The 24,537-nt window shown below is 52.2% G+C and overlaps 1 protein-coding gene across 6 annotated transcripts in view; it reads left to right on the top strand.

The window, feature by feature from the left end:
• Positions 1 to 24,537, top strand: part of Tmem63c (transmembrane protein 63C) — a 73,071-nt gene that overhangs the window by 31,046 nt on the left and 17,488 nt on the right. For 5 of the 6 annotated variants that reach the window (XM_045154976.1, XM_045154975.1, XM_045154979.1 and 2 more), the window contains 13 exons: positions 3,650 to 3,859; positions 4,638 to 4,717; positions 5,102 to 5,183; positions 8,978 to 9,015; positions 16,331 to 16,473; positions 18,026 to 18,074; positions 19,683 to 19,791; positions 20,270 to 20,343; positions 21,137 to 21,217; positions 21,334 to 21,457; positions 22,124 to 22,257; positions 23,655 to 23,777; positions 24,189 to 24,342. In XM_045154976.1, the coding sequence (XP_045010911.1) occupies positions 3,710 to 3,859; positions 4,638 to 4,717; positions 5,102 to 5,183; positions 8,978 to 9,015; positions 16,331 to 16,473; positions 18,026 to 18,074; positions 19,683 to 19,791; positions 20,270 to 20,343; positions 21,137 to 21,217; positions 21,334 to 21,457; positions 22,124 to 22,257; positions 23,655 to 23,777; positions 24,189 to 24,342 (1,341 nt within the window). In that variant the 5' untranslated portion in view covers positions 3,650 to 3,709. Of the gene's footprint in view, positions 1 to 3,649; positions 3,860 to 4,637; positions 4,718 to 5,098; positions 5,184 to 8,977; positions 9,016 to 16,330; positions 16,474 to 18,025; positions 18,075 to 19,682; positions 19,792 to 20,269; positions 20,344 to 21,136; positions 21,218 to 21,333; positions 21,458 to 22,123; positions 22,258 to 23,654; positions 23,778 to 24,188; positions 24,343 to 24,537 lie in introns of those variants that run through there. The other variant, XM_045154980.1, reaches the window with a different exon arrangement.

Below are 24,537 nucleotides of genomic sequence, written 5' to 3'. Positions count from 1 at the left end.
CGTGGGTCCTTAGGCTTTGCAGGCAAGTGCCTTAACCACTGAGCAACCTCTCCAGCCCCAGCAGTTTTTAATTGGAGGTCTGAGGACCAAACTCTGATTCTCATGCTTGTTCGGCAGGTGCTTTACAGATTGAGCTGTCTCCGCAGCTTCACCCACGCCCCTCTTGGAAGTGCTAAGCGCCGCCACTTCCTGGCCCTGCTCCACAGGATCCACAAATCTCGGCTCCCTCGCTCTCCTCGAGAGCCTGTGGAGCATGGCAGTGTTTGTTGCCAGAGTGAGTCACGGAGCCCTCGATGTGTAGAGACACCCACGGCACCTCACCTTCTCCCTGGGGACTGGAGTCCACACTCCCCTGAGTGGTTCTGCTTCTCCCCAGTTCTGGCCTGGGGTGCAGAGCCACGTCTTCTTGTCCTCAGGTTCTGTCTTCTGCCCCACTACAGCCCCTGTCTTGGATGGTGGTGTCACCTGCACGTCCCACCATCTCTCCTTGCCGCTGTCACCAACTGTTCCCCTGTCACTTGCTCCCACCGGACTCTCTCCTGTCTTCCCCTCTGCATCCTTCCTTCGGTGCTCTGACCCCTTGCCTCCGAGAGGCTTTTTTCTCGTGCTGGTGCCTCCAGCCTCTCTTTGGGACTCCTCAGGCACACATCTCCCTGGCATGTCCAGCCGATCTGCTGGTTGCCATCGCCCTCTGCACCTTGTAACCTGCCCCTCTTGTCCTTCCATTCCAGGGACAGCAGCTCCATCTTTCCAGTTACTTGGGCTGAAAACCTTCGAAGGGACTTCTCTGTCCTCACTGTTTGTTTGTCCTTGCCTCACCACTGTGATCTCAGTCGGAAGGATTGTTCAGGGCTGGAGAGATGGCTTAGCAGTTAAGGTGCTTTCCTGTGAAGCCTAAGGACACAGGTTCAATTCTCCGGGACCCACATGAGCCAGATGCTTATCGTGGCGCACACGTCTGGAGTTTTCTTGCAGTGGCTACAGGCCCTGGTGCACCCATTCTCTCTCTCTCTCTCTCTCTCTCTCTCTCTCCCACTCACTCTTTCTAAAAATAAATAAATAAGGCCCCTTTAAAATCTGGTTAACTCATGCCACTCAAACCCGTCTTCAGTCGCCTGCCCAGCTTCCTGCCACAGGTCCTGTCTGCCCCCCACCGCACACTGACCCAGCTCGCACCTAGGGCCTTTATCCTTGCTGAAAGCGTGCTTCCCTGCGCCTCTCTATTTGTAGGCAAATGTCTCATTCAAATATCACCTGCACATTCCTCCCCACTAAAGTCCGGAGAGGGAGGAATTTTATTTGTCATGATTACTCACTGTTGTGTCACCAGCCATTGTTCAACAAATATTTGAATGAATGAATGCACCTCCTTCTCTTCTACCTCTTGCAAGGGAGTAGGGAGTCTCTGAGCGGGGTGTGGTCCAGAGCTAAACTGAAAGCTCTGTGGAGTTTAAACAGCCTTGCAGATCAGCCCAGGGTCCTGCCAGGATACCCAGCTGCATTGATCGCACACAGGTCCCTGGGCAGGTGCTGGCCGCCCCACATGGTGGTTTGAATGTGAAATGTCCCCCCCCCATCCTTATGTGTTTGGATACTTGGTTCCTAGCTGATGGCAGTTTGAGAAGAATGTAGTTGGATGTACATTTTGCAGGACTTTTTTCATGTGTATGTGGGTAGTGTGCTTTTTTTTTTGTGCGTGCATGTTCATGTTTGTGGGCATGTGTGTGTGTGTGGGTACAGACATGCGTGTGTACAGGTTGAGGTCAGGTTGATGTTGGGTGTCTTCCTCAATCATTCTCCACCTTATTTTTTAAAATTATTTGTTCATTTTTATTTACTATTTGAGTGCAACAGAGAGAGAAAGAGGCAGATAGAAAGAGAGAATGGGCACGCCAGGGCCTCCAGCCACTGCAAATGAACTCCAGACGCGTGCGTCCCCATGTGCATCTGGCTAACGTGGGTCCTGGGGAATAGAACCTCAAACTGGGGTCCTTAGGCTTCACAGGCAAGCACTTAACCACTAAGCCATCTCTCCAGCCCTCCAACCCTTATTTTTTTTTAATTTTTTTGTTTTATTTTTTTATTTAAGAGTAACAGACAGAGAGAGAAAGAGGCAGAGAGAGAGCATGCACGTGAGAGAGAATGGGCACGCCAGGGTCTCCAGCCTCTGCAAATGAACTCCAGATGCATGCGCCCCTTGTGCATCTGGCTAATGTGGGTCCTGGGGAATCGAGCCTTGAACCAGGGTCCTTAGGCTTCACAGGCAAGCACTTAACCACTAAGCCATCTCTCCAGCCCCAACCTTATTTTTTGAGACAGTCTCTCACTGCACCTGGAATTCACTGACTTAGCTAGACTAACCAGCAAGCCACAGGGATTCCTCCGCTGCCTCCTCCTCCCTCCCTCCCCCTCAGTGCAGGAATTACAGGCACACAATGCCACTCTCAGACGTTTATGTAGGTGTTGGTCATCCAAACTCAGTTCCTCATTCTTGTGCAGAAAGCACTTTACTGATTGAACCATCTCCCTAGACTGAAATATTTTTTAAAAGATCATTTTCAGGGCTGGAGAGATGGCTTAGCAGTTAAGGCACTTGCCTGCGAAGCCTGAGGACCCAGGGTCAATTCCCCAGTACCCATGTAAGCCAGATGCACAAGGTGGCACATCCATCTGGAGTTTGTTTGTAGTGGCTGGAGGTCTTGGTGTGCCCATTCCATCTGCCTCCCTCTCTCTCCCTGTCTCTCAAATGAATAAACAAATAAAATATTATTTAAAAATCACTTTCAGGCTGGGACATGCTTAGCAGTTAAGGTGCTTGCCTGCAAAGCCTAAGGATGCAAGTTCCATTCCCCAGTGCTCACATAAGCCAGATGCACCTAGTGGCGCATGCATCTGGAGTTCATTTCCAATGGCTAGAGGCCCTAGTATGCCCCTTCTCTCTCCCTCTCCTCTCTTTCTTCTTTCTCATAAATAAATAAAAATAAAACATATAAAAATCATTTTCATAGAGCCATGCATGATGGCACACATCTTTAATCTTGGCACTCAGGAGGCAGAGGTAGGAGGATCACCATGAGTTCAAGGTCATCCTGAGACTACATAGTAAATTCCAGGCCAGCCTGGGCTAGATTGAGACTCTCCCTCAAAAACAAACAAACATCGCTTTCACATCTCTCTGTCACTACTTTATCTGTGTGTGTGTGTATGGGCTCATGTGTGGCGGTCACAGGAGTTGTCTGTGCTCCATGAGACCTGGGCCTCTTGATGCTGTAAACAAGTCTAGCCCATGAGTGGCTATATGTGGATACAGGGAATTAAACCCAGGCTGGGTAGGCTTTGCAAACCAGTGCTTTGACCTCTGACCCATCTCTCTCTCTAACCTCTTCCCCTACCTCTCGCAGCACTTTAAAAGGGGGGGGGGTCAAGCAGTACAAAATAAGTCTCCCAGGGAGGAGTCAGAGCTGGTCTATATGACCAACAGTTGTTACCTCACAGTAGGCTGATGCCATTGAACAGACTGGCCCATCTGCCTTGACAACACTGTTCCAAACCTTGCACTGGCCCCTGGGTGTCATGTACCCAGGTCCAGTCTGGCCAGTGTCCTTAGTGATTATCCCATAACTCTCCAATGACCTTCTATGTCTTGCAGAGTGGGGGACGTTCCTCGAGTCTCACGTGGAGGCCCTCTGCCACCAAGGAGCTTTCCAGGATGTCTGCCTCTCTGGAGGGCCTGAGCATGAGCGGAAAAGTCCCCAACATAACAGTGGACCAGTGCTTCCAGTCTCGAAGCACTGTCCTCCAGGGGCAGCCCTTTGGAGGGATTCCCACCGTGCTGTGCCTCAACCTAATCTTGTGGGTGGTAAGTCTTGGCCGCTGCTGGGGCTACACAGTGAGTTCTCAGCCAGGAGGGCCTTTTGAGCTATCCCAGGGGATGGTGTGTATCTAGCAGGAGGGGTGTCAGTTGTCCTAATGGACACCGGCCACGGTGATGTGAAGGACCTTGAGTGTTAATCCTGTCTAGATGGTCCAGATGGGAAGGTCTCCAGGGGTTGGGGAAACAGGCAGGATTCCTGGAGTTCTCTTCTAAGCTCCGTCAAGGAAGAGCCCATCTGGCGAGTGCCCTCGAACCTTCTTTTTCTTTTTCTTTTTTTAAAGTATTTTTTGTTCGTTTTTATTTATTTATTTGACAGTGACAGAGGGAGAGAAAGAGACAGATAGAGAGGGAATGGGCGTGCCAGGGCCTCCAGCCACTGCAAACGAACTCCAGACACGTGCGCCCCCTTGTGCATCTGGCTAACGTGGGACCTGGGGAACCGAGCCTCGAACCGGGGTCCTTAGGCTTCACAGGCAAGCGCTTAACCGCTAAGCCATCTCTCCAGCCCGAACTTTCTTTTTCTGTCCCTGTCAGTTCCTCCATTCAACAAACTGACACCCCACCCTCACCCCAACCTCAGTACCCAGAAGCTGCTGGGGCTGGGAGTGCTGATTTGAAAGGGAAGGTTCCTCTCGTGACACAGCTCAACATCTGGTGGGGGAGCACCCCGAGGACTTCAGGGTCGGAGTCTTCCCCCCCAGGGGAACGCAAAGGGAGGCATCCCCGAACCCCCTTGCTCCACAGTGCTTTTCTGGGTGTGCAGGTTGTCGTTTTGTTGTACTCGTTCCTTCGGAAGGCCGCGTGGGACTACGGGCGCCTGGCTCTGCTGATCCACAACGACAGGTGAGGAGGGTGGCCGAGTCAGGTGGGTGAGCCCCTTACTCCCTTGGGATGTACTGGCCCGATGCCCAAGTGGCAACAGGCACTTCGTCAGTGGGTGGCCTCCTGGCTCCCGCCTCTGCCCTTGTGCCTCCCTCCTTGGAGGGAGGGAACTTGGAGGACAGTCATCTCTGAGCACAAGGCCACGTTTTCCTCTGGACTCAGACTTTGGGGATCCCACGGCTGGACTTCCCATGGTGCACCGGACAGCTGGTGGCAGCAGTAGCCCTGTCTGCACCGGGAGCTGAGGCAAACCTGCAGCTCTGCGGCAGGAGAGGGGAGGAAGGGCAGGTGCCTGAAGCCTCGTCTCTCCTTTTCCCCATCCCTGTCACCCTTCCTGGCTGGCAGCCTGACCTCACTGATCTACGGGGAGCAGAGTGAGAAATCGTCTCCCTCAGAGGTTTCCTTGGAGATGGAACGCAGGGACAGGGTGAGTACTGGGAGCTGCCTCGCTCCCCGAGGGACCTGGACACTGGGCAGGAAGCCATGGGGCCCGGAGCGGGGCGGAGGCAGAGACCGGCAGTGAGCCCGGGTCGCCCACCTCTCGCGCGTGGGCGCTGCTCTGTCAGCTCCTGCCTGATGCTCTTGTCACCAGTTGCAAACGCCCTCTATGGACTGGTGGATGGATCTCCTGAGCCCCTTGTCCAGTCGGTCTCCCCCCAACTCTGCACCCTTAGCCACACCTGAGTTGCTGGCCCTCAGCAGTGCCATCTTCCCCTCCTGGGGCCTTTCCCGAGCTCTTCCTTCTCCCCCTTTTTCACCAGCGGCCCTTCTCAGAGTCACTCCCACTCTTGGTTCACATTTCAGCTCAGGTGCCACTTCTCCGGGATGACCTGACCTGGAACACCTGGGTCCAAGTGTTCTGTCTTATCATCTCTTCCTCTCATATCCTTAACTGTCTGTCATGACCCCTCGTCCACATGATCGGCGGCCGGTGTCACTCATCCCCACAACCCAGTGTTTGGTCCAGCCTGTACTGCGATTAACATGGTGCACACCTGCTATAAATAAGCAGAGCCATATTCCTTCCACCATCACCCCTCTGAGAGACCAGGTCTTCCTGTGGCCAGGCTCTGCCCCATCCCAAGTCTGAGGCCTCCAGCAAGTCACTTGTCTCTCTGAGGCTCAAGGTAGAGGAAGGACAGTGACACCCGCCTTACGAGGTGGCACTCTGGTTAATTTCCAGACACATGGCTGTATGTGTTTTACCATGACAAGAAGATGATTTATTTATTTATTTATATTTTTAAGACAGAAGGAGGCAAGGTCAGAGAGAGAATGGGTGCCCCAGGGCCTCTAGCCACTGCAAACGAACTCTAGATACAGGAGCCACCTTGTGCATCTGGCTTTACATGGGTCCTGGGGAATTAAATCTTGGTCCTTAGGCTTTGCAGGCAAGTGCATTAACTGTGGAGCCATCTCTCCAGCCCCAAGATTATTAAAAAAAAAAAAAAAGTCTTAAGAAGAAAGCTGGGAGTGGTATCTTACACCTGTAATCCCAGCTCTTGGTGGAGGCAAGAAAATTACTTTGTTTGAAGCCAGCCTAGGCTACGTAATGAATTCCAGGGCATCCTGAAGAGAAATCTTTATGGCAGGCATGTCAGCAGAGTGTGGAAATTCTCTTGGACCAGAAAGGGAAGTCCTGGGAGGTGGCCCCACCAACAGCCCAGCTCACAGGGGCTCTTAGTCCGGAGTGGTTCCTGCTAGAGTACCCTGGGCAGAGGGGCACTTATGTGTAGCCTCATCTCGCTAGGGTGTGGAGGACGGGGACTGAGAGAGATCCAGGGAGCTGACCACCGTCACCCTTAATCTCATCAGCGGAGGTAGCTCCTGGGGACTTGGGCCCTTTCCTGTGGGGCCGGGGAAAGAGGAGGAGAGAGCGTCTTTCTCCTATAGGCAACCCATTAGTTACTGAGTTTTCTGAGTGCCTTAGGGCTTGAGGGACTTTGTGTTAGCCTTATTTTTTTTTTTTTTGTCACTGTGAGCACCTATTTTGTCACTGTTTGTACCTGAGGAAAACAGAGGATTAAAGATTTATTTAAGCTCACAGTTTTAGAGGTTTCAAGCAGTGGTGAGCTGACTTGCACTGCTGTGGGCCACAGGTGATGCTGGAACATGGCCGGGAGAGAGAGAGAGGGAGAGAGAGAGAGAGCCCATTCAGCTGTGATCGCCAGCGGCCAGACCCATGGGTGACGTTAGCGCTCCCACAATTTAGTCACCTCTCAATGGCACCAACTGAGGACCAAGCCTTTATAACACGTAAGGTGGCCCTTCTGCCAAGCGAGTGCAAGACTTTCTTTTTTCTCTTTTGCCTACCCTGGCTGCTTGCTTTTAGGAAAACCTTTCTCCTCCCTTGGGTTTCTGAAATCTGTCTATCAGCTGGGCTTGCCTGGTTCACAGGAGAAAAGAGCACGTGACTGAAACGGGCCAATCAAGAGCTACGGCCTTGTCCAAGGTGTTGCGACACTTAGGAGTCCCAGCAGGCGTTGTGCGCCAGGGCGTAGTTTCCAGAAGCACCCTCGTGTCACAGAGTCTTCCCAAGCTGATCCTTCTCTCAGGGTTCCCATAACCTTTCTGTGCCCGAGGCTTCCCTCCCCACACCCAGCAACTCCAGGCAGCAAGATCCTCCCTAATGGAACAGGGCCTCAGGTGCAGTTGCTGACCCGGATGCAAGCCGGCTTTGCGTCGCAGGGTCACTCGCAGCTCGCTGTGGGTGACTTCCTCACAGCAGCCGCTTCAGGCACAACTAAGATCCCCAGAGTCCAGCATCACCAACAGGACCCTCTCTTCTCTGAGCTGGCTTTGTTCTCCGAAAGGCTGACTAAATGTGGCATCAAAGATGGCACCAAGGGGGCGTGGTCATGGCTCGGCGGGCAAAGCACTTGCCACACAAGCATGAGGGCTTCGGTTCAGATCCTCAGCACCCACATAAAAGCCAAGTGTAGCCGGGCATGGTGGCGCACGCCTTTCATCCCGGCACTTGGGAGGCAGAGGTAGGAGGATCGCCGTGAGTTCAAGGCCACCCTGAGACTACAGAGTTAATTCCAGGTCAGCCTGGACCAGAGTGAGACCCTACCTCGAAAAACCAAAAAAAAAAAAAAAAAAAAAAAAAAGCCAAGTGTAGTGGCACTCACCTGGAATCCCAGAGCTGTGGGGGCAGCCACAAGAGGATCCCTAGGGATTACTGTGTAGCTGGTCTAGCCAAATGAGTGAGCTCTAGATTCAGGGAGAGACACTGTCTCAAAAATAACATGGAAACGTAAGCCAGATGCCAAGGTGGTGGGCGCATGTGTCCAGAGTTCGTCTGCAGCGGCTAGAGGCCCTGGTGCGCCCATGCTCTTTCTCTCTATCTGGCTCCCTGCCCGCTCCCTCAAATAAATAAGAACCTTTAAAAAGTTAATGTGCGGGCTGGAGAGATGGCTGAGCGGTTAAGCGCTTGCCTGTGAAGCCTAAGGACCCCGGTTCGAGGCTCGGTTCCCCAGGTCCCACGTTAGCCAGATGCACAAGGGGGCGCACGCATCTGGAGTTCGTTTGCAGAGGCTGGAAGCCCTGGCGCGCCCATTCTCTCTCTCTCTCCCTCTATCTGTCTTTCTCTCTGTGTCTGTCGCTCTCAAATAAAAAAAAAAAAAAGTTAATGTGCAAAATGGTTGAAGAAAACACTCTTGTCAGACCTTTGGCCTCCACACGCATGCACACACCCACACACACACCTACATACACATGCTCCCACTTCTATACAGACATGCCTCCATACATGCATATGTAGAAAAAAACATGGCATCACACCGCTACAGGATTCATGGCTGTTACTAAGTGGTAGGGACTTGGGAAGAGAGACTCTACCAACACACATATCCATCCTCTTAAGAGACTCTTAATAGGTTCTTTTTGGGTCAAATTCCCATTGGCCAACTGGTTAATGATGGTAAATTCCTACTTGAGAAACAGCCCGCTGGACCACCGAAGGATGCAGCAAGTGACAGAAGACAGCAGCTGTCCCCGTGACCCTGCTGCCTGGCCCTATCCCCGCATCAGAATGTCACGGATGTCCACTCACTTCCAGGGAGACATCGCCCCCAGTAGTCACCTGATTCCAGAGAATTTTTTTTCTGGTGAAGGAGGCCCCTTCTGGACCCTGCCCCCAATGACTGCTGCCCGGGGCCCCCTAGCCAGGCAGGGCCGCCTGGACTGGCTTTTCTCACAGATTTTCTCCTTGCTCCCCAGGGCTTCTGTGCCTGGTTCTTCAACAGCATAACCATGAAGTAAGTGCCACTCCCTGGGGGCGTGACACCGTTGCCTGGTTTGGGGTGGGGGGTGGCGACAGAGATCAAGGCTGTCTCCAGAGTTAGCAGAGCTCTGCAGGGTGACAGGTCTGAGTGCTGGATCCCAGTCCCCACTTCCTTCCTGCCTCCATGCAGGCAAAGGGACCTTTCCCCAGGGTCAACTGGTGCATGGGATTGGACCTCACACTCTGCCCATCCTCCCCAGCCGCAGCCCTCTGGGCATGAGTAGAAAAATGATCCTGTGAGCTCCACGCTAGGAAGAGAAGTCCTCTCTGCCATGCTCTTTGCTTGGTTTCTGTGTCCATCACTCATCATACTCGCCAAGAGGGGGCTCAAGGACATTGGCCAGAAGGGCAGACTCCCTCTCTCCGAGCCTGGGTTACAGAGGCACAGCCCTATATAACCCTTGACCCCTTCATCTTCTGGCTTTCTGTAGAGCCAGACCCCCAAGACACATGTTGCCTCCCAACTCCCCACTACTAGCCAGATGTTTCAGCTAAGCAGACATTTATTAGAGACTCAGCTATGCCCTTAAGGCAGGGACATGCAGGTACACACAGGTACACACATGTGTACACACCTGTGCACACTCACAAACACAGATACACGGCACAGTCAACACAGGCATGTACACACATGTGCACATATTTGCATTTAGGCATCTACATGCACACCAGCTCATGCCTACAGGCGTATGAACACATGTGCACAGTGTGTGCATCAGTCCCTTGCCCAGGAAAGAGGAGAGGGTAGTTGGGATGAAGGAGTCCACCCAAGCTTTTAGGAAGGGAGCCCCTAAAAGGAGTTTGAGACTGGATCTCTGGATTTTTCTCCACTGTTCTTGACATGTCAATAGATTTCCCTAGGGAGAGAAGGGACATGTGCCATGAGAAAGTAGGGTACACGAGAAACCCCACTGACCTTCAGGTGGCGGGTGTCTCTGTGGAGTATGTAAGCATGGAGCCAAAGACTCAGGTCACTGTGCTCCTGCACATCTGGATGTGCAGCTGTTGGTGTGGGCACATCTGGACCTGCAGGTCAGTGGCCAGGTCAGCGTGCATGGCTCTGTGTGCATACCTGGAGGCCCCTCCATGAGGAACACATCGTGCAGGAACGTGGGGCATTCCACCATGCCCGCCACCCTGTAGGAGCAGTGCCACATGACCAGGGACAGACCAGCCAGAGTCCCCGTGCACAAAACCCCCTGTGCAGCCTATTTGGCAAAACGAAGGCTTACAAGACTCTATATGCCCTTTGCGACAAGAAAGTTGTAGTGTTCTTTGCAAAGGGCACTTGGAAAGAGAGAGCAATTCCTGCCAGGGGGCTCAGGAAAAGTGTGGTTTTGAGCTGGGCCTTGAAGGCTGGAGGAACCTCAAGGGAAGCGATTCGGAGCATATATCAGATGCAGAAGACTGTGTAGCAGAGGTTGGGGATAGAGACGAGCTGGAAGTGTCCAGAAGGGGTTAACCTGGAGCGGTCAGAAGCAGGACTACGTGGCAATGAGAGGCAGCGCTGGAGGGGAGGGGTTCAGACTCAGGGAAGTCTGGGCTTTGGTCTGAAGGCCGTGGAGAGCAATGGCTGGTTTTGAGCCGGAAACCTGCAGCGATACCTGTTTGTAGGCAGCATGGTAGACATGAATAGCAGCTAACAAAGAGCAAGGTCAAGGTGAGCAGTCAAGGAGGCTGTTCCAGCCGTCTGTGTAGGAGGTGGTGTGCTGAACTGGGGAAGTGACCAGGGAAGTGATGGGTAGCAGCGGCGGGGGGCAGGGGGTGTCAGGAACCAGGGACCTTTAGACAATAGGTCGTGGCCTGGTTTAGGAGGGAGAAACTAAGGTCTGGTTTCTGGAGAGGAGAGTAAAGTCAATAGATGGGAGAAGAAACACAATGATGAGGTGTGGCTGGGGCAAGCATGTGAGTTGACCAGGCAGCTGTTAAAATAACGGGATTAAAGCTTAGAACAAGGGTCATATCAGGGGATTTAGACTTGACAGATGGCTGTGTAGAGGCTGCAGCTGAAGTGACAGGAACAGATGGATCCCCCAAGGGGCAGGATGAGCAAAGGTTCAGGGTGCACCTCATTGAGAGAGGAGGAGGAGGAGAAAGGGTTCTCCTCAAGGCTGTAGGGTCAAGCAAGTGGAGCAAGGACAAGGCCCAGGCTGGCATGGCCAGCAGTCTCCACTGGAGGACATGAATCTGGGAGATTCAGGTCTCCATCGGGAGGGCACGTCCAGGTGTCCAAAGAGGTAGAAACACAGAACGGAGCTCACTTTTCAGGAAGTGAGTAGAAAGAGAAAAATAAGGTACTGGATGGACCTTGAGGGAAACAGGACAAGGAGCAATGCTGGGGAGATGGTCGGTTTGTATTAGAGGAACGGACACATGCTTTTTGAACCTAGTTGGAGTTTAAGGGGAAAGTAGGAGTGGGTGTGGAGGAAGGGGGAGCTTAAGAGGAGCGAGATGGGCGACAGAGACAGCAGATGGAGGCAGGAGACCGGAGCAGACAGAGCGTTCGCTGAGCGTGGGTAGAAGGTGAGTGGGAGGAAGGAGGGTCGCACCAGGTGGCGCTGTAAAGAATGTTGGGAAGAGGAAAGGACCCAGAGCCAAAGGCAGGACTCCTGACCAGGAAGGAAATTGTTGTGATCTCTTGTAAAGTCCAGCCCTCTGCTCTCTTCGCCTGTGTGGAGGTTCTCTGGAACCCCCTTTCTTCCCCTCCCGAAACCTCATATACACAGTTCAGACATGATTTCCTCTTCTTCTTCTTCTTCTTCTTCTTCTTCCTCCTCCTCCTCCTCCTCCTCCTCCTCTTCTTCTTCTTCTTCTCCCCTCCTCCTCCTCCTCCCCCCTCCCCCTCCCCCTCCTCTTCCTCCTCCTCCTCCTCCTCCTCCTCCTTCTTCTTTTTTAAGGTAAGGTCTCGCTGTGGCCCAGGCTGACTTGGAATTCACTATGTAGTCTCAGGGTGGCCTTGAACTCATGGTGATCCTCTTACCTCTGCCTCCTGAGTGCTGAGATTAAAGGCGTGCACCACCATAGCCAGCTATAATTTCTTTCCTTCTTCCTTTTTTTTGAGGTAGGATCTCACTCTAGACCAGGCTGATCTGGAATTCACTATGTAGTCTCAGGGTGGCCTCAAACTCACTGCAATACTCCTACCTCTGCTTCCAGAGTGCTGGGATTAAAGGGATGCACCACCATACCCGGCTATGATTTTTTTTTTATTTGAGAGAGTGAAAGAGGCATAGAGAGGGAAAGAGAGAAAAAATGGGCATGCCAGGGCTTCCATCCAGCCACTGCAAATAAACTCCAGATGCATGCACCACCTTATATATCTGGCTTACATAGGTACTGGGGAATCGAACCTGGGTCCTTTGGCTTTGCAGGCAAGTGCCTTAACCACTAAGCCGTCTTTCCAGCCCTCTTTTTTCTTTAATTGACTGAATTTGAAATTTAATTCTGAGATTCATAGGTGCTAGGACAAAAATGAAAACACAGTAAATGTTGAATGGATTCTGTCAGACATGATTTCTATCATGAGATCAAATGTGGTATTCCACACCTATAGCAAGAAACTTCCCTGTTCTACACTCAGACTTCTCATAGGTTCACATAGACCCCATTCTTGGGACTTAATTCTCAAGTCCAGAGCAGGAAGTGTTAGTTATTCACAAATAGAAAATCTAAATATGTTCCTAGATGGAGATACTGAAAACCTTGAAGATGTGTTTTTTGTCACAGTGTTAAAAAAAAATAAATCTCAATCCTAGACTAGATGCTTAAAGTTGAATGCAACCTACGAGACTACACAGAAGGCAGGAACAGAGAAGCCATATGCCCACTGGTGGGGTGGGAAGACCATGTGGTATGGAGTGTGACCTGTACTCCCTAAATAGGTGCTACTGCCACCATTATGTAAAACACACAGAAAGGCTTAAGATTAAAGGGCAAACAAAAGAACAGTGCAAGCTGGGCATGGTGGTGCATGCCTTTAATCCTGGCACTTGGGAGGCAGAGGTAGGAGGATCACCCTGAGTTTGAGGCCACCCTGAGACTGCATAGGTTTTCTCTTTTTTTTTTTTCACCAGAAATGCTTTTATTTATTAGATAGCTACTTAAAGTAAACACCTCTAAATATAAACACTTCACAAGAGACCCTGACCAGCAATGGAGACATTCGTGGGTGTCACCCGATTCACCAGGATTTTAAGGCATGTGCATTGGAGGAGCAGAGACTACATAGGGAATTCCAGGTCAGCCTGAGCCAGAGTGAGACCCTCCCTCCAAAAAAAAGAGTAAAAAGAAAAAAGAATAGTTCATCCAGTGCTGTGCATAGCTAGAGCCATAGCTGCTAATAGCACAAGCTAAGTTATAAAGAAAGATTTATTTCATCTCACAGATCTGGTCCAAGGGGTTGCCTCCACCATGCCCTCCTTACTGACAGATTCCCAAGGTGCTCAGGACATCAGCTGCAAGAGGCACGGAGCATGACTGTGCATGTGTGTGCACAAACATGCTTGTGTGTGTCCTGTAATCTGTCTTTTGATCATGGGATTTTTGACTCTGAAGAACTGATAGAATCCCAAGGCTCTGCTTGTGAACATAGTAGAATTAAGTTTCAATCCTCTTTATATCTCACAGTGGGCACCAAACTGTCATGGGGTTGGGAGGGAACAAACCATTTTCAAACCCTACCAGTTACCAAGCAAAACTAGCATAATAAGAAACTAATATATAGCCGGGCACAATGGCACATGACTTTAATCCCAGCACTCAGGAGACAGAGGTAGGAGGATCGCCATGAGTTCAAGGCCACCCTGAGACTACATAGTGAATTCCAAGTTGGACTGGGCTAGAGTGAGACCCTACCTCGAAAAAAAAAGAAGAAGAAGAAGAAACTAATATTAACTGAAATGCTTAATCAAACATCATCTTGGGTTTGATAAGATCATATGAGATTTCTATGAGAGTTGCTGCTATTGTTTTTGAAACTAAAGTATAGCACACATAAAATATACAAAAATAAAATAGTCAAGTCACCACAATGCAAAACCTATGCCACCGCCACCCAGATCAAGAATTAGAATGTTTCCAGGTCAGCGTAGGCTAGAGTGAGACCCTACCTCGAAAAACCAAAAAAAAAAAAAAAAAAAAAAAAATTAGAACATCATAGCCCCAAGAAGTCCCCTCACCTTACCTCAATATCCTACCCCTTCCTCCTTTCCAGGGTGGCCACTGTTCTAATTTCTTCCTCTATGGTTTAATGTTGTCTTATTTTTTGAAGCTTTTGCATGAAATTATACGCTATGCAATGCTTGTGTCTGGCGTCTCACTCATGATCGCGTTCATGAGGTTCAGCTATGAGTCATTCGTTTTTAACACAGTCCTGTATGTGTCTCGCCTTTGATTGACATTTATTTTATTTATTTGCAAGGAGGGAGAGAGAATGGGCACACCAGGACCTATGTAGCCACTGCAAATAAACTCCAGATGCATGCACCACTTTGTGTATCTGGCTTTACGTGGGTACTGGGGAATCAAACCCTGGTCATTAGGCTTTGCAGGCAAGCACCTTAACCACTGAACGATCTCTCCAGCATGACTTTTTTTTAATTTAAAATTTGGGGGATTTTGTTTTTGGAGTTTTCGAGGCAGGATTTTCTTTACCCAGGTGGCTTTGAGTTTATGGCCATCCTCCTACCTCAGCCTCCTGAGTGCTGGGATTAAAGGTATAAACCACCACACCTGGTTCTTTTTGTTCTTTTCAGGCAGGGTGTCACATAGCTAAGGCTGATCTCAAACTCACTATGTATCAGAAGATGACCTTGAACCTTGAACTCCTTTTTTTTTTTTTTAGGTAGGGTCTTACTCTAGCTGAGGCTAACCTGGAAATCACTATGGAGCCTCAGGGTGGTCTTGAACTCACAACAATCCTCCTATCTCTGCCTCCTGAGTGCCAGGTTTAAAGGCATGTGCCACCACACCTGCCTGACTTTGAACTCTTGGTTCTCCAGTTTCTACCTCCCAAGTGCTGGGATTGCAGACAGGCAGTATCACACCTGGCTTTGACTGACATTGCAACTGTTTCCTGTCAAGTTGGTTATAATAATGCATTCATGAGATTTTTACCCATTTGCTGGATGAAGATTCCATATACCTGTTGAGTAAAAACCTAGTATTGGAATTACTAGGTCACAGGGTATAACATACATCTCTCTCTCCCTCTCTCCCTCTTATTCTGTCAAATAAACAAATAAATAAATAAAAAATCCAAAAAAAAATAACTTTAGCCGGGCGTGGTGGCGCACGCCTTTAATCCCAGCACTTGGGAGGCAGAGGTAGGAGGATTGCCGTGAGTTTGAGGCCACCCTGAGACTCCATAGTGAATTCCGGGTCAGCCTGGGCTAGAGTGAGACCCTACCTCAAAAAACAAAAAACAAAAAGCAAAAAAAAAAACTTTAAAAGAATGAGTGACTCATAGCTGAGCCTCACATACGACCACGAGTGAGTAGAGAAGAACAGCTGTTCTCCCTCATGCTAACCCTTTCCCAATACTTGGCATTGTCCAACTTTCTCACTTTGGCCAGCCTGACAGTGTGGAGGGTTATCTGATTGTGCTTTCAGATAGTCTTTTTGAATTTAGGGAGGTGAAACGAAGAACTTTGTAAGTCGGGTGCATATGAGTATCAGTCATTCTTGGTCCTGTCCTGTGGTAGACTGAGCTTGGCGTGTTTGCAGAAGGAATGGAAGGATGGGCTGAGAAGATGGCTCAGGGGCTAAAGGCGCCTGCTGTGCAAGCCTGGCGACTGGTGTCCACGTCCTCAGTACCACATGAAACCAGAAGAAAAGTGGTGTGTGCGTGTGTGTGTGTGTCTGTCTGTCTGCAGTGCCAACACACCTACAGTAATAGGAGTGAGGAGAACCCCAAAGCTTGCAGCCAGGTACTCTGGTATTTGCAGCCACAAACAACAAGAGAGAGAAAGACTGTTTCAAGAAAGGTAGAAACCTCCACACATGGGCTCCGTGCATGGGCATGCACACGCGTGTGCGTGTGCACACACATTTGGAGGAACGAAGGAGGGACTGGTGCTTTAGTTGGCATGCACTCTGGGCTCTTCTTTGGGCGCCTGTGACATGGGCTTTCTCTGAGGTGTCTGCCATTCACTCCATCGCATCCACAGCATTGAGGAGAAGGACCATGATCGCCCCCACACTAGATTTTGGGTGTGAGGGGCTCCTCTCGCCATTTTTCCTCCACCTCTGTGCTGGTGCCCAAGGGAGGCCTCTGACTCTGTCTCTTGCAGGGACCAGGATCTGATCAGCAAGTGCGGGGACGATGCTCGCATCTACATCATGTTCCAGTACCACCTCATCATCTTCGTGCTCGTCCTCTGCATCCCCTCTCTGGGCGTCATTTTGCCCATCAACTACACGGGAACTGTTCTGGGTAGGCAATGCTGAGTGGGCCCTGGGCTGCAGGCCACCAGCGGCCTAGAAGGTTGAACACTCAGGGGTCTAGCCGACTGGCTTTCAGTCCTGTCTCTGCAAGGCTGCTTTCATGCAGAACGAGACAAGCCATCCTGCAGTCCTGTCCCGTGGAAACTGGAGACGCTAGAGCCTAGTTTGACCCGGACCCGAGGCCTGGGGCATCACAAGCATGGAGTTCATTCTAGAACTCTCTGTTCATGTCCCCATGCCATACCCAGCCAGGTGTTCATGGAAGATTTACAGGAAGTGTGGTTCACCACAAACACCCTAGTCCTGACTTGTCCTCACTCCCCACCCTGGGAGTGAGGACAGTACAGAACAGTACACAGCACTGTATGTGAAGAACTTGTCTCGCAGGGCTTCTGCCCACACTCATGGTAACAGGGGAATGGTGTGAGGGAAGGCTTGCTCCTCCCCCCCCCCCCCGCCGAGAAAAATACCTTCACCAAGCTAATAAATAATTTAGTCTTATATTTGGAAGATCAGTTTCCTCCACTGTCTTGGGCAGAGAGAGAGAGAGAGAGAGAGAGAGAGAGAGAGAGAGAGGGAGGGAGGAAGGTTATATGCCTTATACACAAATGAGAGCTCAGGGAATAGCAGCTGTGTTTCCCTTAGAATTACAGGAAGGACAGAGCTGTGGGAAGACTGATGTCCAGTGACACCTTAAATGTCTAAGTGGCAGTCCTGCCTAATTTCTCAGGTTCCTACCTTGTTTCCTTCCAGCCAGCTGTGGACTTAATGAAGTCACGGTAGCACATTGAGTGTCCCGCCATACTCCCCCACCAGAGTCAACAACTTCCGATGCCTGTCTTTCTAGAACCCCAGCCCAGGCATTTACATGTGGGTGATGGTAGTGTATTGCGGGAATTACAGACATTCTACAAAGCCTGGAGCATGTGAACAGACAGGATTAAAACACACAGCCAGAGGGTTTACTCTGAATGAGGTACTATCCCACTTTCCTTGAGTTCAGAGTTCTTCTTATTATTAATTTGACACAGAGAGAGATACAGAAATAGGCAGGTAGAGGAGGGGGGGAATGGGTGTGCCATGCCTCTAGCCACTGCAAACGAACTCCAGATGCATGAGTCCCCTTGTTCATATGGCTTACATGGGTCCTGGGGAGTTGAACCTGGGTCCTTTGGTTTTACAGGCATGTGCCTTAACCGCTAAGCCATCTCTCCAGCCCCAAGTTCAGAGCTCTTGTTGGGATCATGGCCAGTGCTGCTAACTTTATTGTGCTGCTCATGGCTGCATAGCCAACTAGTTCCTTCAGCCAACATTTACCAGATGTCTGTAATGTGTCCCTGAAGACTTGGTCTCACTTTACAGCTGAGAGCCGCAGTCGGCACTACCCAGGAGAACGATGCTTTTGTTGGAAGTTGGAGACAAGTCTGGGCAGGTGTCTCTAGACCCCTGGTGTTCATTAGAAACCTTCAGTTCTCCCCCATATGACTGCCCCTGACAGCCGAGGGAGCCAGGCTCAAGGTCGGCCCTTTCTTCTCTTTCAGATTGGAACAGCCACTTTGCTCGGACGACCATTGTCAATGTCTCCACAGAGTAGGTACCTGATCTTCCCTCCCATTCTCCTGGCTGGGCACTGGGGGTGAGGCTGGGGAGAGAGGAGGGCCAGTGTGTTCGAGCTATGATGATGAGGCTGACCTCCCTGGGAATTCCGGCCCTAAGTGGGATGCCAGAAGTTGCATTCCCCTTTGGGAGACAGGACTCTGGTACCTTAATAACCTCATCTGTTGTTAGTGGAGCTACTCTTCAGTGGATAAATGGTCCTATTTGTTTAGTGTGTCTGACTCAAGGTACAGAGACCCTGTATGGCAGGGGGCGGGGGGGGGGGCAGTAAAGGCATGTCTACCTGTCTTCCCTGGGCTCGAGTGACAGAAGTCACTGAACCGTGGCTCTGCGAGCTGGCCGCTCTGGTGTTTACAGCAGAAGGACTGAGGCCTCATGATGGGTTCAGACTCACCACTGCTGCTCAGTGGCCCTTGATCGGGTTCTCTTCCCTTTCAGCTCTAGGCCATGGGTGGGGAAATGCCACAGGGCATGTTCTCTGGCTCCCATCCTGCTCCCTGGCCAGGAACCTAAGGCTTTGTTTCAAAATGTCCGCCAACCTGATTGGTGGCCAGATCAACCTGTCCTGATCCAGATGTGGACCTGCCTGTCCTTACTGAGGCCCACTGGGTGGTTTGGCCAGTCTGGACCAACCTCCTGACTAAGCTGTACAAACTGTTTTTCTCAGCATGTGAGAGAGATCCACCAGCCCAGCCCCTCCTCCTGCCGCTGCCTTTCTTTGCTAGGCCTTGGGCAGACTGGCTTCACCAAAGCTCTCCTGTTAACAGAATGGGTCGTGGCATCCTCTCTTCCCCACCCCCACCCCCAGTACTGCCAACTAGATCGGTGTTACAGAACTACTCTTAGGACACTTATTCTGAGACATCTCCCCTTCCCAAGAAGTAGATTCCGATGGATCAGCAGAGGGCCTTCAGCGTGTACGACTCCATTCCTCAGAGAGCCGCAGTGTTCCTGAGAGACACCTGCCATTGTTCCCCCACAGAAACTGGGGAGAAGCCTGGGGCAGCTCAGGCACTGGGGCAGGTGGGGGCAGGCAGGGCAGACTTGCTTTCCACAGGCCGCATCAGCCCAGCTGGCCCTGCTTCCAAACAGCAATTCTGGCCTTGGGACAACATTTCTGTGAGTCACGAGCAAGGATGGAGACACGGCCTGAGAGCTATTTAGCCCTCATACCCAAGCGGAGGCAGAACTGAGACCCACTTCCCCCTCGGCCTGCAGATGACCCTGGTCCCTCCTCACCTGGCCTGCTAGGCCGCTGTGAAGTACCCGAGGACACGGGCCACTCTGGCCTCCCTCGGGCAGGCCCCGGCGGCTCTCTGGCCTTCCTTTCCCTGTGGGAGAAATGAAGAGGATCAAAAGGGACCACCTTGTGGGACTCTGGGGGTCTAGTGAGAGAATGCACATGAAGGGGCTGGTCCCACTCTCTCCCTGGCTGTGGTCCGTGGGAAGTCCTGTGGTGGAAGGGGACCCTGTGGTGATGAGAATGCTGGTCTGGGGACGCTGGGGCGCCGCGGCCCTGGGGTGGAGGGCGTGCTCCTGGAGGGAGGCACCCATCTCACGCTCCCTCTGCGCCCCCTGCAGGAGTAAGTTACTGTGGCTGCATAGTGTCTTCGCCTTCCTGTACTTCATCACCAACTTCATCTTCATGGGGCATCACTGCTTGGGCTTTGTGCCCAAGAAGAATCTCAAGGTGAGCGAGAGAAGGGCCCCCCGTCCCCACATGAACCCTCCGCCCAGCCTCCCAGATGGCTCAGCTCGAGCTGCCCGGGCCGGAGCAGGCCCCTGCTCACCCTACCCCCCTACCCCGGCACCTCCTCCTGCACCTCCGCCCCCTTGGGAACGCCAGCAGCTGGGAATTTCAGGGAGACCAAAAGTCACTATAGTGCTGCATGGGCTGCAAACAGAGTGCGTGGTCGCCCTTCCCAGCCGTGGAGCTGTGTTGCGTCCAGGCCCTAGCTCTCCCTCTCCGACCTCAGCTGCTTGGGCCTGGAGAATAACTGAGGCCAGATTCGCTGATCTCAGGACCACAGGACGTTGCACTTGGCTTGCTCAGCAAGGGGACCCTGGGCATCAGGCAACTGGGTTGAATAGAAACTCTGCTCCCCAGGTGGGAACCCAGATACCTGGTGTTTTTGTGCAAACTCTGTCCTCCCCACCTCCCCGATCAGATCACAAGGACGCTGATGATCACCTATGTGCCAACTGATATCCAAGACCCAGACATTATCATCAGGCACTTCCAGTAAGTGGGGGGGGGGGGTGCGCTGGGTGTGTACTGCCTCCTCCCACTATCCTTGCCTGCGTTCTCACCTGGGTGTGAGGTGAGTTGGCACAGAATGGTGGGGCCAGGGATACCCTGCCTGGACCCCTTAGCGTAAGATCAGTTATCCAGAATGGAGGGGGGACCACCACAACTGTAGCAGAGGTTATTTTGTTTTTTTTTTTTTTTTCTGAGGTAGGGTCTCACTCTAGCCCAGGCTGACCTGGAACTCACTATGTAGTCTCAGGGTGGTCTTGAACTCATGGCAATCCTCCTACCTCTGCCTCCCGAGTGTTGGGATTAAAGGCATGAGCCGCCACGCCCGGCTTGTGGCAAAGCTTTACAGGATGCATTCCCTGCTCAGCGCGGGTGAGAGGCAGGGGACACCACTTTTTCCTTAATGTGTCAGCTCTTTAGCCCAGAGAGCCCTACCTCCGAGCGGCCTCGGGGCATGGCATCCCCTGGCAGTCCCAAGTGCTAGGCTCCATGCAGGACTGTGTTCATCCTCTCCTGGCAGAAGCTCCTTCCCAGGCCTCTAGTGTTCGGAGCTCTGTCCTCTGTCCTGGTCTGAAAGGAAAAGATGTCACAAGTCTCAGTTGACCCCCGGGGGGCTAGGGTGACTGCTCCCATCCTGAGAGGCGGGGATCCCGGGCAACTGAACTGCCTAGCCCTGTAGACTGTCACACCAGGCACAGGCTGAGGATGACGCAACCCGGCGCCCCCCCCCCGCCCCAGCCCCCCATGCTGGCTAAGTTATCTGTATTTGTGGCTGCAGAGAGGCCTATCCAGGTTGCGTGGTGACCAGAGTCCACTTTTGCTATGACGTCAGGAACTTGATCGACCTGGACGATCAGAGGTGAGATCACGGCGGGGTCTGCTGGGAACTGGGGTTGGGGTGCCGGAGGGGAGGGAAGGTGGGACTCTGCTGGCCACTGAGCAGAGTACCCAGTCTCTGTCGCCCACTGCTGACAGGCGCCATGCCATGCGGGGCCGGCTGTACTACACGGCCAAGGCCAAGAAGAGTGGGAAGGTGATGATCAAGACGCACCCCTGCTCCCGCCTCTGCTTCTGCAAGTGCTGGACCTGCTTCAAGGAGGTAACTGGAAGGGGCGCTGGGAACAGCAGGGAGTGCCTGTGTCTCTGGGACTCCAGGTTTGTCCCCAGCCTGCATCCCCAGGCCTAGGGCCCATCCACGTCCGGTCTTCAGAGCACCATTCCCCATTCCTCTTGCACTGTGCCCCGTGTCCCTGTAGACCTGCAGAGGAACTAAAATCTTGCCTGGGTCCCCTCCAGGACAGCCAGGGAGGCTTGCTCTTGTCTACCTTCTGGTCCTGGGCCGGCGGGCCACAGGGAACACAGCAGACAAGTACGCTGCCAAGTTTCAGGCTCCTAAGGGTGGTAAGGCCGGAGCAGGTTAAGGAACAGGCTCCACCTTGACCTCTGGCCACTGGTGCCAGAGGGGGTCTCAGCCCTGGGACTCCTGTTTCAGCCAGAGCAGAAGATGAGACCCCACCTCCCGCACAGCCGCACATCCCACTGTTTCTCTGGGGTCCACCCAGCTCTGAAGCCACCCCCCGCCCCCCGCCCTGCTATGTCTCACTGTTCTCAGATCTAAAGGAGGAGGGAGAGGTGAATTGCAGAGTGAGCCTGGGGCTGCCCCAGGGTGGGGGGCCTGCTGCATGGAGAGGCCTCTGGGGACCAGTAAGACCCGCCTGGTCCTGGTCCTGGTCTCCGCAGCTCTGAGGGTCGCTTCTCGCCCCAGGTAGATGCGGAGCAGTATTACAGTGAGCTGGAGGAGCAGCTCACTGATGAGTTCAATGCCGAGCTCAACCGTGTTCGGATGAAGAGGCTCGACCTGATCTTTGTCACCTTCCAAGACTCGAGGATGACGAAGCGGTGAGTGCGGGGCTGGCCCCAGGGCGGACCTCCATTTCTCTGACTTCGTCTGTGCTCTCTCACCTACACTCCACCCTGGAGGAGGAGGAGGAGGAGGAGGAGGAGGGAAGAGAGATTCCCCCAGCTGGAAGATTCCCTGTTGCTTCCCAGGGCTTGGCTCTATCATTTCCTCAGCTGCTGAGCCTCAGCTGGTCTCCAGGGATGCCCAGCTGGGTCCTCACTGCGTGTGCCCTTGTCTCATAGAGGGGTGGTCATCATGACCATTTTGACCACTTGGTTCCTCTTCCAGACGTTTCTGGGAACAAAAGCCATTTTTCCCTCATTGTATACACTTCATCCTTCTCCTATTGCAAGTGAGAAGAAAGTCAGGAGAGAGGAGCCCTCCTTACACTCACCCCATTCTGCTGTAGCCCAACAGCCCCCTCTCTCTTCTGCCCCAACCTCTGGAAGTCCTTTCTCAGCAGGAAGTGAATTAGGTCCACTCTGGAATGTTCTGGAAGTATCCATAGGACTGGGCTAAATATATGAGAACTCTTGAATTGGTGTCTAAAGGGTTGTGGCGATGTGTTGGGTGGGTGAGAGGGTTTCTCCTGGTGGAAGTCTATTAATGTATGGATACCATGTGGGGTTCACCCACTCCGGCCTTACAGAAGAGTCGAGGAACAGTCTAGATTATAGTCACAATGTTCACCATTTTCCATGTCATTTACATTCTCAAACTTATCATCTGTCCAGTTCGATTACTGATGTTTGTCCTATCTCTCTCCCAGAGGATTGACAAGGGACATATATTCTGTTAATATTCATGTGTGGCATAAAGCAGTATTCCTACTCAGGACAACACTATTTACTTCTCAAGACATCACCATTTGGCAAAAAAAAGATCTGAGTGTTAAAATATGAGTCAGAAAGTCAAGATGGGGTTCTGGTTCCAGCACACGCCCTCTCTTCAGTTGTATCTCAGTTTAGGAAGCTATTCAATTGAGGTTTACTTCACCACTGGCGAACACAGGCCCACAGGACGAGCTCAGGAACCTGGAGCCACTGCTGCTGAGATGGGGCTAACGTTAGCAACTTCCCATAACTTCAAAGGACAAACGTGTCCGTGTGCCACCACTTCTGCCTTATGGAAGGCAGGAGCCGAAAGCCCTGTGGTTCCTTCTACTTCTCAGAGCATCTAGGCACCCTCCAAGGCCCCTTCCCTCCTCCAGACCCTGGGACTTAGCAACCATCTACCTCTAAGGTCACAGGAGATATCCAGGGCTCCAGAACAACTCCCCGGAAAATGTAATGTCTCCACTGATGGGCTGCACAGCGACCCTAGGACCTTGCTTGTGACCTTCCGAAGCCCTCCTCTCACTTCTAACCTCCGCTTCCTCCCTGCCCCACCCCCACAGCATCCGGGATGATTACAAGTACGTGCACTGCGGTGTGTACCCCCAGCAGTCCTCAGTGACCACCATTGTCAAATCCTACCATTGGAGGGTCGCATATGCCCCTCACCCCAAAGACATCATCTGGTAAGCCTCCTCCGTCCCGTCTCTCTCCTCTGAGACTGAAGAAGGCTGCAGGACAGGCCCACCCCTCTCCACTTGACTCCATGGGACCTAAGCCCAGAGCTTTCCCCGCTGGGCTGTGCCACGTGCTTCCTGAACACCACAGCCCTGACTTACCTCCAAACCCACCCCCACCTTATGCATGGAAGGCAACAACTCTTGGAAAAAGTGTTTTCCCATAGTTTCTTGCTCACCTATAGGATTTCTTCCGAGCCTTTACAAATGATGTTCCTAAAGGGAAGGCCCAGGGCCCAGTACATGTAGGTGTAGGCCCATAGCAGACATGCAAGAAAGAACAATTGGTCTGTCTCTGTGGGCTGGGACCTGGGCCTAAGGGTGCCTCCTCTCCCTTCTCCCTCCCCCCTCCCTCCCCAGGAAACACCTGTCCATCCGCCGCTTCAGTTGGTGGGCCCGCTTCATCGCAGTCAACACTTTCCTCTTCTTCCTCTTCTTCTTTCTCACCACGCCCGCCATCATCATCAACACCATCGACATGTACAACGTTACCCGCCCCATCGAGAAGCTGCAGGTGCCTCCTCTGCTCAGGCCAGGCCTGGGGACCCCAGGGAGATCAAAGAAGAACTCAGGCGGGGACGGGATGAGGGCTCACTGGGACAGGGCAAGGGAGCCCACACAGTGCCAGCACAGTGGAAGTGGGGTGTGTCAGTGGCGGAGTGTCCTGGGTTCTAAACGGCATGAATGTGAGGTGCTTATTACCCCCTCA

Source organism: Jaculus jaculus, chromosome 7 (genome assembly GCF_020740685.1).
Source record: "Jaculus jaculus isolate mJacJac1 chromosome 7, mJacJac1.mat.Y.cur, whole genome shotgun sequence".
Classification (NCBI taxonomy): domain Eukaryota; kingdom Metazoa; phylum Chordata; class Mammalia; order Rodentia; family Dipodidae; genus Jaculus; species Jaculus jaculus.
Note: the sequence above shows the minus strand (reverse complement) of the source record. Positions and strands in the feature narration are given on the sequence as shown.